The 15,412-nt window shown below is 41.3% G+C and overlaps 1 protein-coding gene across 1 annotated transcript in view; it reads left to right on the top strand.

Annotated features, from left to right (window-relative positions):
- Positions 1 to 15,412, top strand: part of LOC127030226 (collagen alpha-1(XXVIII) chain-like) — a 60,556-nt gene that overhangs the window by 20,009 nt on the left and 25,135 nt on the right. Inside the window, exons 11-16 of the mRNA XM_050916325.1 lie at positions 4,569 to 4,637; positions 6,822 to 6,890; positions 9,210 to 9,278; positions 11,974 to 12,042; positions 12,717 to 12,785; positions 12,867 to 12,935. Coding sequence (XP_050772282.1) covers positions 4,569 to 4,637; positions 6,822 to 6,890; positions 9,210 to 9,278; positions 11,974 to 12,042; positions 12,717 to 12,785; positions 12,867 to 12,935 — 414 coding nt within the window. The remainder of the gene's footprint in view (positions 1 to 4,568; positions 4,638 to 6,821; positions 6,891 to 9,209; positions 9,279 to 11,973; positions 12,043 to 12,716; positions 12,786 to 12,866; positions 12,936 to 15,412) is intronic.

Raw genomic sequence — 15,412 nt, 5'->3', positions numbered from 1 at the left:
GGAGGCTATGGAACTTGGTGACGAGGGTGGTTGGTTACACAGGGGCTGTAGCGGCAGTCTGTACTACTGCTGACTTTCCTGCAGCTCAACCATACGCTGGAGCATATGAGTTTGATCCTCCAGCAGCCTGCGCATTGACTCCTGTCTTCTGACAGCAAGATGACACCACCGATCATCTTTAGCCCACCACATCTCCTTGCGTTCATATTGTGCTTTCCTGCACGCTGACATTGTCTGCCGCCACGCATTCTGCTGTGCTCCATCAGTGTGGGAGGACAGCATGAGCTCAGAGAACATTTCATCCCAAGTGCGTTTTTTTCACCTTCTAATCTTCGCTAGCCTCTGCGAAGGAGAAACATATGCAGCTGGTGGAGGAAAAAAAAAGGGACAGTGGTAGTTAAATGACACATTTTATAGAACAATGGGTACACTCTTTCACAGTAAACCTTGCTGTTAACATTACATAGCACATGTGCTTTCGTTACAAGGTCGCATTTTGCCTCTTATTGAGGGTATGCCGGTTTGGTGTGAGAGATCACTCACGCAGGGCCAGGCAACAGAATTCGGCTTGCATGCAGCCATGGTAAGCCACCGTCTTTTGGCTTCTTTAACCTTCATAACATGTGGGAATGGTTTCAAACAGCAGCTCCCTCATTTCCCATACCAAGCGGCCATTGGGTTGGCCATTTAAAATGGGTTGGCAATTTAAAAAGAGGGGCTGCAGTTTCTGGGTTAATGTGCAGCACAAACCCAACTAACCCCCTCACACACACCCAATTCTCTGGGATGATGGCTTCACCCCTCCCCCCACCGTGTGGCTAACAGCAGGGAACATTTCTGTTCAGCCACAGGCAAACAGCCTAGCAGGAATGGGCACCTCTGAATGTCCGCTTAACAAAACCACCCTATTTCAACCAGGTGACCATGAATGATATCACTCTCCTGAGGATAACACATAAAGAACAGATGTTGTTTGAATGCCAGCAAACACCAGGACCATACACTGCAATGCTTTGTTCTGCAGTGATTCCTGACTACGTGCTACTGGCCTGGTGTGGTAAAGTGTCCTACCATGGAGGACAGAATAAGTCTGCCCTCTCCAGAAACCTTTTGCAAAGGCTTTGGGAGTACATCCAGGACAGCTTTATGGAGATGTCGCTGGAGGATTTCCGCTCCATCCCCAGACACATTAAACTTCTCCAGTAGCTGTACTGGCCGCGAATGCCAGGGCAAATTAATAATTAAACACACTTGCTTTTAAACCATGTATAATATTTACAAATGTACACTCACCAGAGGTCCCTTCTCCACCTTCAGGGTCCAGGAGCCGCCTTGGGTGGGTTCGGGGGGGTACTGGCTCCAGGTCCACGGTGAGAAACAGATCCTGGCTGTTGGGGAGACTGGTTTCTCCGCTTCCTTGCTATGAGCTATCTTCAATCTCCTCATTATCATCTTTCTCATCCCAAAAACCCGCTTCCGTGTTATGTTCTACTCCATTGACGGAGTCAAAGCACAGGGTTGGGGTAGTGGCAGCTGCACCCCCTAGAATGGCATGCAGCTCATCATAGAAGCGGCATGTTTGGGGCTGTGACCCAGAGCAGCCGTTTGCCTCTCTGGTGTTTTGGTAGGCTTGCCTGAGCTCCTTAATTTTCACACAGCACTGCTGTGAGTCCCTGTTACAGCCTCTGTCCTTCATGCCCTTGGAGATTTTTTCAAATGTTTTGGCATTTCGTTTACTGGAATGGAGTTCAGCTAGCACAGATTCGTCTCCCCATACAGTGATCAGATCGTGTGCCTCCCATTCAGTCCATGCTGGAGCTCTTTTGCGATTCTGGGACTCCACAGTCACCTCTGCTGATGAGCTCTGCATGGTCACCTGTGCTGATCAGCGCGCCACGCTGGCCAAACAAGAAATGAAATTCAAAAGTTTGTGGGATTTTTCCTGTCTACTGGGCTAGTGCATCTGAGCTAAGAGCGCTGTCCAGAGCAGTCACAATGGAGCACTCTGGGATAGCTCCCAGAGGCCAAAACCGTTGAATTGCATCCACACTACCCCAAATTCAATCCGGCAAGGCCGATTTCAGCACTAATCCACTTGTCGGGGGTGGAGTAAAGAAACAGATTTTAAGAGCCTGTCACAGGGTCCGCACAGGTTTCTGCCTTCTCGCCCTGTGCTGAGGCTGGTAAAATAAAAGAGTCCTCACGCCTTCTTCTGGTGTTTCACCCTTGTGCTTTCTTTATTTTACAGTGCCACTGTGCAGTCCTCTTTATCCCCCAACAGTTTTTCCCCTTTCCAACCCGTTCCAGGGTCTCTTGGCCCTTGAGGCTCCCTTCCTGTGGTGAGGAGACAGAGCTGTACCCTCCTGTCCCCACCCAGGCTAGCCTCCTGATTGAGCTTGGTTCAGGGCTTTTATAGCCCTCCCAGCCTTCAGCCCAGCTGTCACTGCTTAGCTCAGTCTATTGCAGTGAGCCTGCCCTCGTTGGGGCCCGCAGCTGGGCTCCCTGCTGGCTGCTTTGCACCTCTGCCCCAGCCCCTCTGCCCTAAAGCAAGGCTTAGCCAGCATTTTAGCAGGGTTTCAAGGGGTTTCACCCCTTCCCTGCCACAGAGCCCTTTAAGTTGGAAAAAAGGGCTTTGTCATGTGGACGGGTACAGGGTTAAATCGAGGTAACGCTGCTAAATTCAACCTAAAATCGTCGACCAGGCATAAGAAGGTGCTATTTTTACATCATCAGTCTTTTGACCTTTCAAGGAACTCTTTTAGGGTCATATCACAAATTCCCTGCTCTTCCCTTTGGACCACCACGATCAGGAGGGATGCTTTCAAGTTTCTGACACTAATGTGTTATTTATTGGGTCCTCTCCACCAGTACGACTCTGTGCTACAACATACAACTGGAAGTAAACTTTCTAGTCTACTCTCCAGGGACATAAAAGGCAAGATCTCACCATCCTGAGGTCCTGTGTCCCCTGCCCCTCCTCCCTTGCACTTCCTTCTGTCCTTTATCTGTTGATGAGTTGATTGTTCTCATTAGCTCATCAGCCTCCTGACTAAGTAAGCCATTGAACATCCCATTCCCCCCAGTTAAATCCACTCCAAGGGGGAATAGCTAGTACCTTAATACTAAGAGCCCTGGGTCAGCTTTAGACTCCCAGTACTGTGTCACAGGCAGAGACTGAGCCCGATTCAAAAAGATTTCTGACATTTATATGGCTAAGAATATCCAGAGCTGTTTATAATTAATTATGACAACAACATTGGAGGGAATATTAAACTTCATGCTTCAGTATGTAAACCTATCCCTATCAATTACAGATCAGAGGAGAACTAATGACGGGCAAATTATCCCACATCTATCTCCTGTGGGATTCTCACAGCTTCCTCTGAAGTATCCAGTACTGGCCATTCTCAGAGAAAATATACTGGACTAGATGGACCACAGGTCTGATCCAGTATGGCAGTTCCTGTGTGTCTAGGACTCCAGTCTTCTGCAGAGCTACCAATCCTGCAGTTAGGGGTTACATTGTCACCATTTAAGTCAATGGGAATTTTTGCCATTGAGAGCAATGGGAGCAAGATAAAGTCCTTAAACGTAGGCTTGAAGACAAGTATAAAAATAAGCAGTTATCAGTGGGAGTTAAGCACCTAAATATTTTTTAAAATCTGGTCCTTGAGTGTTAAGTACTATGGACCTGATCCAAAGCCGACTGAAGCCAGTAAATGCCTTTCCATATAGCTCAGTGGGCTTTGGATCAGACTTCTGAGTTCCAAGGTTCAGTTATTTAATTAACTAACTTTTATGTTAGAGACTTGTGGGTATACAGGGTTTCTGAGTATAATCCATAAACAATACTGGGAAAGTGCCCTCTTCCTCCTAGTGCGTCATCCCTTTCCTAATGCTAACATTTTGTGGACCAAGTTTTCCTGTTCACTATATAAATCCAAAATGCTAAATTCTGGCTTTTATTACCCGAAGCACTCAGCACTCTTTAAAATAACAGACTGAGGCACAGAGGTAATAAAAACAAGATTCAGAATTAAAGCCACCACAGTGTCACTGAATCATAAATGTTAGAAATAAGGAAGAGCTCTTAGGGCTAAGCCTGCATACCCTTACCTACATGAATAAGCCTGAATCATGTAAAATCCCATTGAAATCAGTGGCTCAGCTCCTGTGAGAAAGAATGACCAGCTCAAGACCCAGGTAATCTAATCTATTTCACTACCATTCTCTTTTTTTCTAATACCTTTTGCAATCTCATTTTGACCCATGTGCCTGAATCTAGCTGCCAGGGCTTGCACCACCAGGGCAGGAAATAGCTAGCTTTTTACACAGAATGACTTAAAAGGGCCCGGGGAGAAGGCAATAGATTGGGTCACCAACAATGTAATATAATACCGTGGGTTTGAAAAATGCAATTCCTAACAGGAGAAACAAAAAAATCATTGTGATTAATATTCAAAATTTGTCCTTTTTAGAAAAATTGCATGAGTCTGGTTCTTCTAGAAACCTACAAAGCTTTAAAATGCTTTAAAAGCAAAATTATTTCCTTTTTATTTTTTAAAAAGGGTGAAAGAGGCCTCCCTGGGCCACCTGGATTGACTGGAGAAACTGGAATAGGATTGCCTGGCCCAAAGGTAAAAATGCTAGTCATACAGTATACTGTGCATACCTTTGTAAAAGAACAGAAGCAACAGCTGAATATATACATCTTTCATATATCATTGGATTAAATACAATAAACATTAAGATTGTGATACCTGCAAAGTTATTCAAAGTGTTCATAAATTCAAACAGGGGTCAGCAACCTTTCAGAAGCGGTGTGCTGAGTCTTCATTTATTCACTCTAAAGTTTTGCCTGCCAGTAATACATTTTAATGTTTTTAGAAGGTCTCTTTCTGTAAGTCTATAATATACAACTAAACTATTGTTATATGTAAAGTAAATAAGGTTTTTAAAATGTTTAAGAAGCTTCACTTAAAATTAAATTAAAATGCAGAGCCCCCTGGACTGGTGGCCAGGACCCGGGCAGCGTGAGTGCCATTGAAAATCAGCTAGTGTGCCACCTTCTGCATGAGTGCCATAGGTTGCCTACCCCTTGATTAAAACAACCACAAAAACCAACCATCACTTTATAGTATTGGTAGAAATAAAACCAGGGAGTACATGACTAATTGAATATAGACACACACATATTGTCACAAACAAAATAATATTCTGTTCTGAACATACTTGGTGGTCCAGATAGTTGGCACAAAGAATACGAGCTTACTGTAAACAAAATGTTAGCCTTCTGAATAAGGGCAATGTCTGGTTTATACTGTACTGGGATTACTATCACCATCTCTTTCTAGAGCAAACATTGTAGTCTCTCAGCTGCTGAAACTCTGCTGAGTTAAGGTTCACAAGGACCCCTCATTCAGTTATTTTATCAATTATGTGTCATCAAAAATCATAATTTAAAAATGTTAGTATCAAACACAGACTTACCAAAAAACTCATAGTGCATGCTGTGTCTTATGCATACCTGGAGGTCTGAATCATGGTCCAAATTTAATTTCAAGCTTCAGTTTCAAAAACATGTTTAAAAATGGAGTTTATATGAGGAAAAACATTTTTTCTAAAATAAAAGCAAAGCAATATTGTGGCAGATATTGCAATCACATGCAATATCTTTGGGGACCATATTGTACTAAGTCTATGAATGGTTTATGTAGGATTGTGTTCTGCTCCATGAGGGAGAGTTACCATAGCTCCTCCAGGTACTAAAAATCAGTGAAAGATTTAGTTTGTGTTTCACCTTAATCACAACTCTAAAGAGGTATCAGCTTCCGGAGTGGTTTGCATATACTGATTCAGACTGGGTTTTCCAGAGACTAGAGGACAAAGGAAGGATGTTTGATAAGGATGAGCTTGAACTGACCCGGGCCTTCGTTCTGATACAGAAAACAGACAGGGCCTTCTGTCCAAGAGCCCCAGCCTTTGCAAAAGGGTTGGAAAGAGTTTGACCAACCAGGGCCCCATAAGGTTGATAGGTGACCTCTGGTAAGCTTTTAGAATGTGCGTACGAACTTTTATTGGTTTTTTTTATTATATTCTCTCTGTAATGTTTTACCTTAAGAATAAAGGTGCTTGCTTAGAAAGCAATGGGTGGTAACTTGTAACTGCTGGTAATACAATGGTCTTAGCCCGCAGAGAGTAAGCAAAGCACAGGCACCGGCCCTAGGCAAATGGGGATATTGCAGTGTAAGGCAGGGAGCTGTTCAGCCTTAAATGCCAGTCAGGAGGGAGAGAGACACAGGTCTCTGCCCAAGAGCAATGACCGCTGGGATCCAGAAACCTTAAGCGGGTGTCTGGCTGTCAGCTACATATGTTAGAGGCGGTTATAAGCACGTCAGAATAAGATCTGGTAGATGGTTATAAGAAAGGGTATGCTTTGATCACGGAGGTCACAGATTCCATGACTTTAACATGTCCACAAATTCTTCAGCTTCAATCTCCTGCAGCAGTGCTCGGGCTTCAGCTTCAGCCCCACTGTGATCATACTCCGATTTTGTACATTTTTACCATGACTGTTCCATGAATTTTGCCCAATTTTACCATAACAAAATCATATCCATAGTTATAAGCAAGCTATTGATGTATCTACTGGGTCTTATGTGTTGCCAGGGAGGTGAGAAAATTAGGATTTGCCTCACTTATGTTCAGGTAGATTAAACACCCAAACAAAGGATACCTGATTGAAAAGTGTTTATATATTGTGCAAATGCAAATACCGATACATAAAAAACAAGCTTTTTATAATATGTCTTTGTTGGAAGGGTGACATTGGCTTGACAGGAAGACCAGGCCCTGTTGGCCCACCTGGAGCTGGTGAGCCAGGACTACCGGTATGTTCTGTATTTGAGAGAGGGAAGCCCTCCGAAGGCCCACATGTTAACAAGTACTTGCATGCTAAATTATGCCCGCTCTTTTCATCTTTAGACTAGTTCTCTCTTATACACATGAAATTGTCTATGACTTTCATCACCTTTGGTTGTTTGAAGAACATATCTTGAATTCCTTATCTTAAACTGTGCTTCTACTCCATGAAGTAACTATGAAAAATGGCATCTTCTTCCTTGAAAAAGAATCTGCTCCTGCATGTATTAAAGCCATATCTGCTGACTTAAGGTTTTACTGCTTTTCACACCTCTTAACATTGCTGAGCCTGCACAGCTAAGAGAGAGGTATCTGGGTTCTGTTCCTTTTTGTGGATCATCAATCCAGTTCTTTTGTTACGTTCCAAACAAGTGCATCTGTGCAATTCCCATAAAGGCATTCAGGTTGCATACATTTCCCTAAAAATCATAATTTGGTCAGCAAAATCAATGACTGATGAAGAAAAAAACCACGCATGAATGGGTTTGTAGGGTTGTCAATGAGGAATCCTGCCCTTCTCTGTACATGTCTTTTTACTTGTAAATTGAGTACACTTTAGGCAAACCTGGGGCCCACTTTACCATTTTTAACAGAGTCACTTTTCAGAGTCAAGTATAATCCCTTTTCAAAATCAGTATGGTTTAGTAAGCTGTTCAATGTATTCTGGGCTAAATTCTCTTCAGTTCAATGAGGTTGTACCACTGTAACCGTGAGAATATAGTCTAGGATTATTCAGAAGTAGCTTTTCCCCCCATGAACAGGAAGAAATTTGTAAGAATTATTTCATACAAAATTTTCTCTTTAAAATGAGAAAGCTGTATTTCATGAGAAATAAACTGACCTCAGCCCAGCTTGAAAAGAAATTCATGTGGAAGAATGAGTGTTTCTTGCTGAAGAGTTCTGAATCCACAAGGTAAGCAGCTTTACTAAATTATACACTAGTGACAGTCAGTCAATCAGTAAAAATACAAAGATGCTCCCTTCATCAGCTGTGCTAGTTACCTATACTGCAGGTAGCTACATGGGAAAGAGCAGTCTCTGTGGAGGTCATACATCCCCAATTCTGATCATATGGATGAGAAGAGGTGGTGAATGGACAGAGACTTGGCTGTACCCCTATATGCCAGCCACCATAGCTGCACCAGTGCACCAGGAGACAATGTACTAGGTCTAGGACAGACATCACTCATGGTATCCTAGTACATAGAAGAAGACTTGGAAGCAAATTATGGCTACAATGCATTGACCTATACATGTGACTCCTGGCAAAGCAATAATAGAACTCTCTGCTCAATATTTGTCTCAAGGCCAGATTCATGCTCCATGCTCAAAGTTCTCACTGGGAATGCCACACTGGAGGCACAGCAGGGTCAATGCCCTCAATCTTTTGAGGGTTCCTCCTTTCTTTTGCAGGCCTTCTTGCTTTACTATCATTACTTAACAGTAAATTGTCTCCAGCCCTCTATAAACTGTAAACTCTTCTGGCAAATCATAATTCTGGTCAATTTTTTTGGAAACCTGAAAAAAATAACAAAATTGAAACACAACTGTTTGAAGGGGAGTTTCCTTTTGATTATTGAAGGCAGTAGGATTTTCTGCACCTAAAAATTAAGTATAGTTCTGAAGCTGTAACACAGGACCCTCTCCAACCACAGTTAGCTTCTATAAATTCTACTTTACTGACGTTCTGAAATCTGTCATTCTGTGCCTGCCACTTTCCCAGAATAAAGTTGAGAGGCAGACAGACACAGGGAGCCACTGTATAACAGGCCTAATATATGAAGATTCTGGACCTGTCTTTAGCACAAATCTTTGCTCACTCATATTTGCTAGACTATGCTCCCACCAGCAAGTATGCTGTTGTTTTGTTCATACCACAGAGTCGTAGCTCTCTTCACGTAAGCCTTCTTTCACAGTATTTTGTGTGGCCTTTAATCTGATTCTCTCTGCATAGTATATTATGCTCAAATGTTAATAAGCATTAATAATAATTTCCAAAATGAACTAAAGGGTAGGGAGAGAAGAATTAAGAAGTTGAGTAAAGAGAAGGAATTTTCAATGATTCATAAGTGAGCCACTAAGACAATTCTATGTAACATGTCATAGCTGCAGGCCAGAATGCTTTCTTTTTTGATTTATTGTGACTATCACGTTACCGTATTTTGAACAGGTTATAACTATGTACCAATTCAAAGAGATGTTTAAAGACCAACAGCAAGACTTATTGCTCTGTTATCAGTTTGAATATTTGATATATTTTCTAGGCTGTTTTAAATTTATTTTAACAGGGGTCTCAAGGACCTCAAGGGATTCAAGGAGAAAGAGGTTCACCAGGTGAAGGGCTTCCAGGACCAAAGGTACCGTAACAGATAGTATATAAGGCCCGATCCTGATCCCATTTAAACCAGTGACCCACTTTCCATTTACTTCAATGCATACAGGATCAGACCTATGGCAAAAAAATTAGCTAGTCAGATTAGCCTGCAAACTAACCCTCTGGGGCAAATAGGCCGCTCAGTTAAACTAGTACAAATTCACTGAAGCCAGTGGCTCAGAATGTTACCTCTAATCAGAGCTGCCCTTAGTGGCCTCCACAGCCTGTGGCCTCTCCCTCCTGCTTTGAGGGACCTTAAAAGGGGAAAGAATTGGAGCTTTAATTTTAAAATAGCCTCTTGCACCTTATCTTGGAATATAGTCTTGAAAACAAACTAATCTAAAGTGATCCCTAGAGTGAAAACTTGTCATTGATTTTTCCTAAATCTTTATACTTTAAACCTTTACCTTCATCCAGTGCTGGCATTTAGGGTTAATTAAAAGGTTGGCCACAGGTCCCTGAGTTTGTGAAGAACCCCAAATCAGCTGAGGGCAATACCTCCCAGGCTACTGTTGTTGGCATTCAGATATGGTAGCTCATTGATGAGGGGACAGCACTAGAAACATTGCTAGCTCTCTTCCAGATGTTGGCCTGAAGCTGAGCCAGCTCCTAGGCTGACGAGCCAGTGTGATCTTTGGCTACAAACAGACAACTAAATAGCATGAAAGATTCAGCAGTCTAGGCATGGGACTCACAAGGGACTCCCACATTCTAGCCCGGTCCTGAAACTGACTCCCTCTGTGGCCTTCTGTGTAACTTTCTGCTTTATTATCCCCATTTTATAAGTGGAGACTGAATCTTAAATACCTCCCAGGTAAACTGTAATGATTATGTAGTTATTATGTATAAATTCTCTACAAATGCTAAAAGTCACCAGAATTCACTTAAAACCTCCAGTGGTTGGGGACTTCATGACTCCCAATGTGCTTGAACAATTGTCCCTTGCAGAACTTTTAAAAAAAATGTTGACAGCCATGCATAGCCCCGAGCATGAGCAGCTGGTTTCCTCTGGAGTGCAGGCAGAGGGCCTAAAGAGTTCCCCTGTCCCACACTTTAAGACGTGAAATGAGTCAGGTAAGGTTGAGGTATATCCCAAAGAACTAACTCCCCTCAAAATCTCCAAGGTGATCCCGAGCATAGTTAGTGGTGATCATGGTAGTTAGATGTCAGTTATGTTTGGAGGAGTGGTGAAAAATCATTTTGCAGGTATGTCCACAAATGCTGAAACACTCTTGCATTTTGTTTAGCCCAATACTGCAATAACTGGGTTTGATTTTGGCTGTTGCTATCAGAATAATCATTTATTTAAATTCATCGCAATTTCCAATATATATTTCAGGAAGAATTGTAGAAGTTCTCTGATGTTGCTAATGTTGATCACTTACATAGCAAAGACTAAAATGTTTTTAAGAAAACAGACAGAAATAACTTCACCACTACTGAAATACAGCCACTATTTAACAATGCCAAGCAACACTGCGCAAAATGTTAAGAAAGTGAAGAATGCATCTAACTGAAGCTACAGAGATAATTTAGATAAGCAGAATGGATGTATTTTAACCAAACTGGAATTTGGCCAGGAAAGCAGAGTTATTAGCACTCCTCTGCCTACAAAAATGCACTATATTTTACAGCCAATTTGAAATAAAGCCAAACATGTAACAACAGATTCTATATTATTGTATAATCTCCAGTCCTGTTGCCAAGTATGTCTGGCCTCTGACATTAAATCATGTATTTTAGAAGCTGATTTGTAAATCTAAAATAAACTATACAATTTCTTCTAGGAAAGCTTGTTTGTTAAAAGATTAGACTTTGGTCAGAGGAAAACATATGCAGATGTCCTATAGTAGTAGGGGAAAGGAATGCTATTTTAAGTAAGAAATTTCAAAAAAGAAAGAAAAACTAAAATGTGAAATTTGATTAGTGGGGGAAGGTCTTTAATTCTGTTGACTGCACTATGTAGAACTATGATAATTTGCAACAGCTGAGTGCTTCCCCTATATGCTTTAGTAATAAAAATAGAAGGAAATTCAATCTTTTTCTCCTTATTAAGTTGCATTTTCCTTAAGACCGCCTTTTGTAGTTCTTTAAAAAATTCCTTGTGTGTATGACAAAGCCTTTTTCACTAATACCCCTTGTCTATTTCTTATCACCTCCCATTTCCATCACTAATGCTTGGCTGCCATACTGAGAAAGCCATTTGCTACTCTCAAATTATTATATTGAAACAATGACGCAATGTGGACTCATTGCTGAAATCCTTATTCAGGCAAAACGATGAGGGTCAAATCCTGCTTACCTTATTTCACCAAGACTATTCACATGAGTAAATGAGCAGAATCCATCCCTGAGCAGGTCATGAGGCTTAGCCCTGCTTACATTTAAACGATTGATTTGAATGGAAGCAGGATTAAGCCTAATGTGCTTGAAATGGAAAGAAGGGTAAAGAGAAGCTTGTTCGTTTCTCTTTTGTGATCAGTCTCAAACTGACAAGTGTTCTCGTCTGAAAAGAAGACCTCTTTGGTACATTAAGAAACAAAAAAATTCAGGCACTGCCTTCTTGTTCTTGTTTTGATTTCCATCATTATGCTACCACTAGTCTCTCTGATTTGTACGGAAGAGAGTAAATAACCATGGATTGCTGAAATTAACATCATGTAATTTTTTTCATATAGGGAGAGCGTGGTTTTGATGGCCCAAAAGGACCTCGTGGCCAGCCAGGGCCTGGCATAAAAGGTGAAAAGGTGAGCAGTAAATGTGTCAGGCAGTTAACAAATCACAAAGGAATCTGAATGCAGTGGGTATTGATATTAGCTACAAAAGATGTAATGAAGCAAAATAAAGAATTTGACATCTACAATAGGAGTCACACAATACTTATTTTGTGGTGAGATTTATAGCCAATAAACTGCCCCAACCAATTCTAAGATCTCTTCTTAGTAAAAAGTGAGACGGAACAAAAAGTGATTGATTCTGTGGGAAAGTTAAGATCTGGAATAGAGGGTGGGGGGAAAGACTGTAACAGTCATTTACAGCAGCTGACCAGCATGTGCAAAGATGTATAAATGGATTCTTTAGAATCCTAGAATAATAGGAGTGGAAGGGACCTCAAGAGGTCATCAAGTCCAGTCCCCTGCACTCACGGCAGGACCAAGCACCATCTAGACCATCCCTTAACAATCTCCAGTGGTGGAGATTCCAGAGCTTGGTGGTCATAGACGCAGCAAGTGAGTCTGCCGCACTATAAAACACAAGTGGAAGAAAAATAAATGTGGAAGGTGTAGGATCAGAGCCTCAGCTGGTGTATATTGAAGTAACTCCATTGACTTCAGAGGAGCTATGCCAGTGTACACCAGCTGAGGATCTGACCCAAATTGTTTCCATATCTTTATGAAGTTAATTGTACTTTGTTCAACAGGGTGAAATTGGCCCACCTGGTTTACCTGGGCCTGTTGGGTTATCTGGCGTTGGGATTCAAGGAGAAAAGGTGAGATTTACATTTTTAAAGCATTTCTGTAATATTGGGAGAATATTTTAATTTTAAAGATTAATTTTAAAATCTTTTCAGGGGGTAGAAGGCCCAAAAGGACCTCCTGGTCCAAGAGGGCCACCTGGACAAGGGCTACCTGGATCAAAGGTAAGGAAATTCACTGATGTAAGAGGTACAGTGGAGATTTCTGGTTTTAGCATTAAATGTCACATATAAGAAATGGCTTAATTTTATGATGATTCTTAATAAAGTATTGAAAGTAAATAGGTACACTGATTCCAGCTACAATAAGTTATTACTTTTCTGTATTAATATTATTGTAGGAAATTTGGACCCCTAACCCATTACAAGGCCTTGCTAAACCCACACAAATGCCATGTGCCTAGTTTCTTTCTATGGCCTGCTGTTATCAAGGAACCTTTTGGAACTCTATATGCCAGAGACTGGGGTTCTCTGCTTCATACTTGCACTTCCTTACATAGGCTGCAGGCGCTTTTGATCTCTTCCAATCTCTCCAGAAGAATATTTTGTGCTTGACTGAACATCGCACCAGGCCTCATGCAGCAATATCCCTCTTCCTGACTGCATTGCACCCCTTCCAGAGCAGCATGTCATTGTCTTACAGACTGCCTTCTGTTCTTGTTGCTTGTGCTGGTTGCTTCTCCCTATATTTCATCTAATGTTGTGCATTTAGAAATGTTAGAAAGCAGCACAAGGTTTAATTAAGATCACATTCTTAGGTGTCAAAATTGAAGTCCAGAAGAGTTCATCCAAGAGATGGAATTGCTGGTGAAAGAGATCACCATGAAAGCTTTTGGGACAGGAGATTTAAAGGGGCTTTCTGAAAAGAAATATCAATATGAGCAAGAAATATGAGCCTGTAAAGGGGTTCACTCACCACAGAATCACCTCCTCATGGCCAGGTGTGGCATAGTGGCAGCAAACCTATATGGTACCTCCTATCACTGGTCACTCCATCTCTGCAGTGGTCTCTCTTCCCACAGCTCGACCCTCAGGTCATGTTTTAGTCCACTCCTTCCAGGGTAACAGAGTCCAACCTAGCTATAGTCCAGTGCCTTCACAACAGGTATTCTGTCTATCTCTGGGCTCTGAGGTCCTTATACATCTTACCTTAGGGAGTTTCAACCAACCTTCCTTGGTAGCTGGTAGAGGAAAATAGAACTCTCGGTTCTAGCCCAGGAACCCTGTGGTGGACAGCCAAGATCTACTCCCTCAGACTGCTTGCTGTTTCTATGGATTGCTTCCTACCTTTTCTTTCCATTAGAGTGACCACAGACTTTCTGCTTGTGTTTTATAGTGCAGCAGACTCACTTGCTGAGTCTATGACCACCAAGCTCAGGACACTATAGTTTAATTCTTGAATTAAGTCTTTCACCTTTCCCAGTATTCTAAAATAAATGCAATTTTTTTTATGGAGACCCATTTTTCTGATGCTTTTACTAGATGTTGCAGTATAAATGTTAATACTTTAAGGCCTCTGTGTTTTTCATATAATACCTCCTTTCAATGGTATGCTCTATACTCCTAAAGAAGATGATCAACTGTTTACTAGACCTTGCATGGCCAACATAATCCAGCTTTATGTTTGCATCTAATAAACAAATTACTATTTAAGCCACAATGGCCAGTTTAAATTCTAAATAGACCCATTTCACATTCTCTCTCAAGGCCTTGGAGTATATCAGCATTTTCAAATCTTGGGCACATTTCACAGAATCTTTTTCCCTTCGTTTCTTTTGCCTATATTTCTTGCCATTCCTTTGAGTCACTTTTAATTAGCTTTCTAAACTCCAGTTTACTTAAAAGGATCTCTAAATCAGATTGCTCATGTTTGACAGCATTTTTTGCCACTTGGTCTGCCAACTCATTGCCCACTGCCCTACATGCCCTGGAATCCATGCTATTATTATGATTACACCCAACTACATCAATTCTGTTAACAGTAATGTTTCATTAAATATATCATTTCTGAAATCTGATGGGCTGTTTCTGATCACCAGTAGTCTTGATAATGGATCAGACAGGATAACTATGGCAGCTGGCACACCTCTGTACCCAATTTAATGCCAGCATTATCCATGCCTGTTCAGCTGTCAAAACATATACAAAATTTGATAGTCTCACAGCTTTCTTAAACGACGGAATGAAGAATGTTGTTCCTACTCTTCCTGTTTTTTGGCATCATGAGTATACATACGGCGGTAGCATCCCACTTGTCAGAAACCATATTGATATGCCATATCTTACACATTTAACACTCCTTTTCCCTTAATTTTATTATACAATTCCATATCTATCTTAAGAGGTATAATTTTCCCATTATTATGCATTTTCCCAAAGCAATAGATTAACCTCTTTTTATAGTCTCTCTTTTCACTAAGATCATTTGTCCATGCTTTATCCCTACTTACATGAGGCATTTTTGCCCTACACATTGACCACTTAATTCCCAACATTCATCATATATTAGCTGGGTGTTTCCATCTTCTACATGTCCAGTGACTTTAACCAAAAAGGTTAAATCCAAAAGCTTCATTTTTAAAGTAATAGGCATTTCACTAACAGCTATCTGCAGTACATACAGCAGCATTGTGATGAAGGCA

This window comes from Gopherus flavomarginatus, chromosome 10 (assembly GCF_025201925.1).
Source record: "Gopherus flavomarginatus isolate rGopFla2 chromosome 10, rGopFla2.mat.asm, whole genome shotgun sequence".
NCBI lineage: Eukaryota > Metazoa > Chordata > Testudines > Testudinidae > Gopherus > Gopherus flavomarginatus.
The sequence above is the reverse complement of the archived record's forward strand: the minus strand, read 5'-3'. Positions and strand labels throughout refer to the sequence as shown.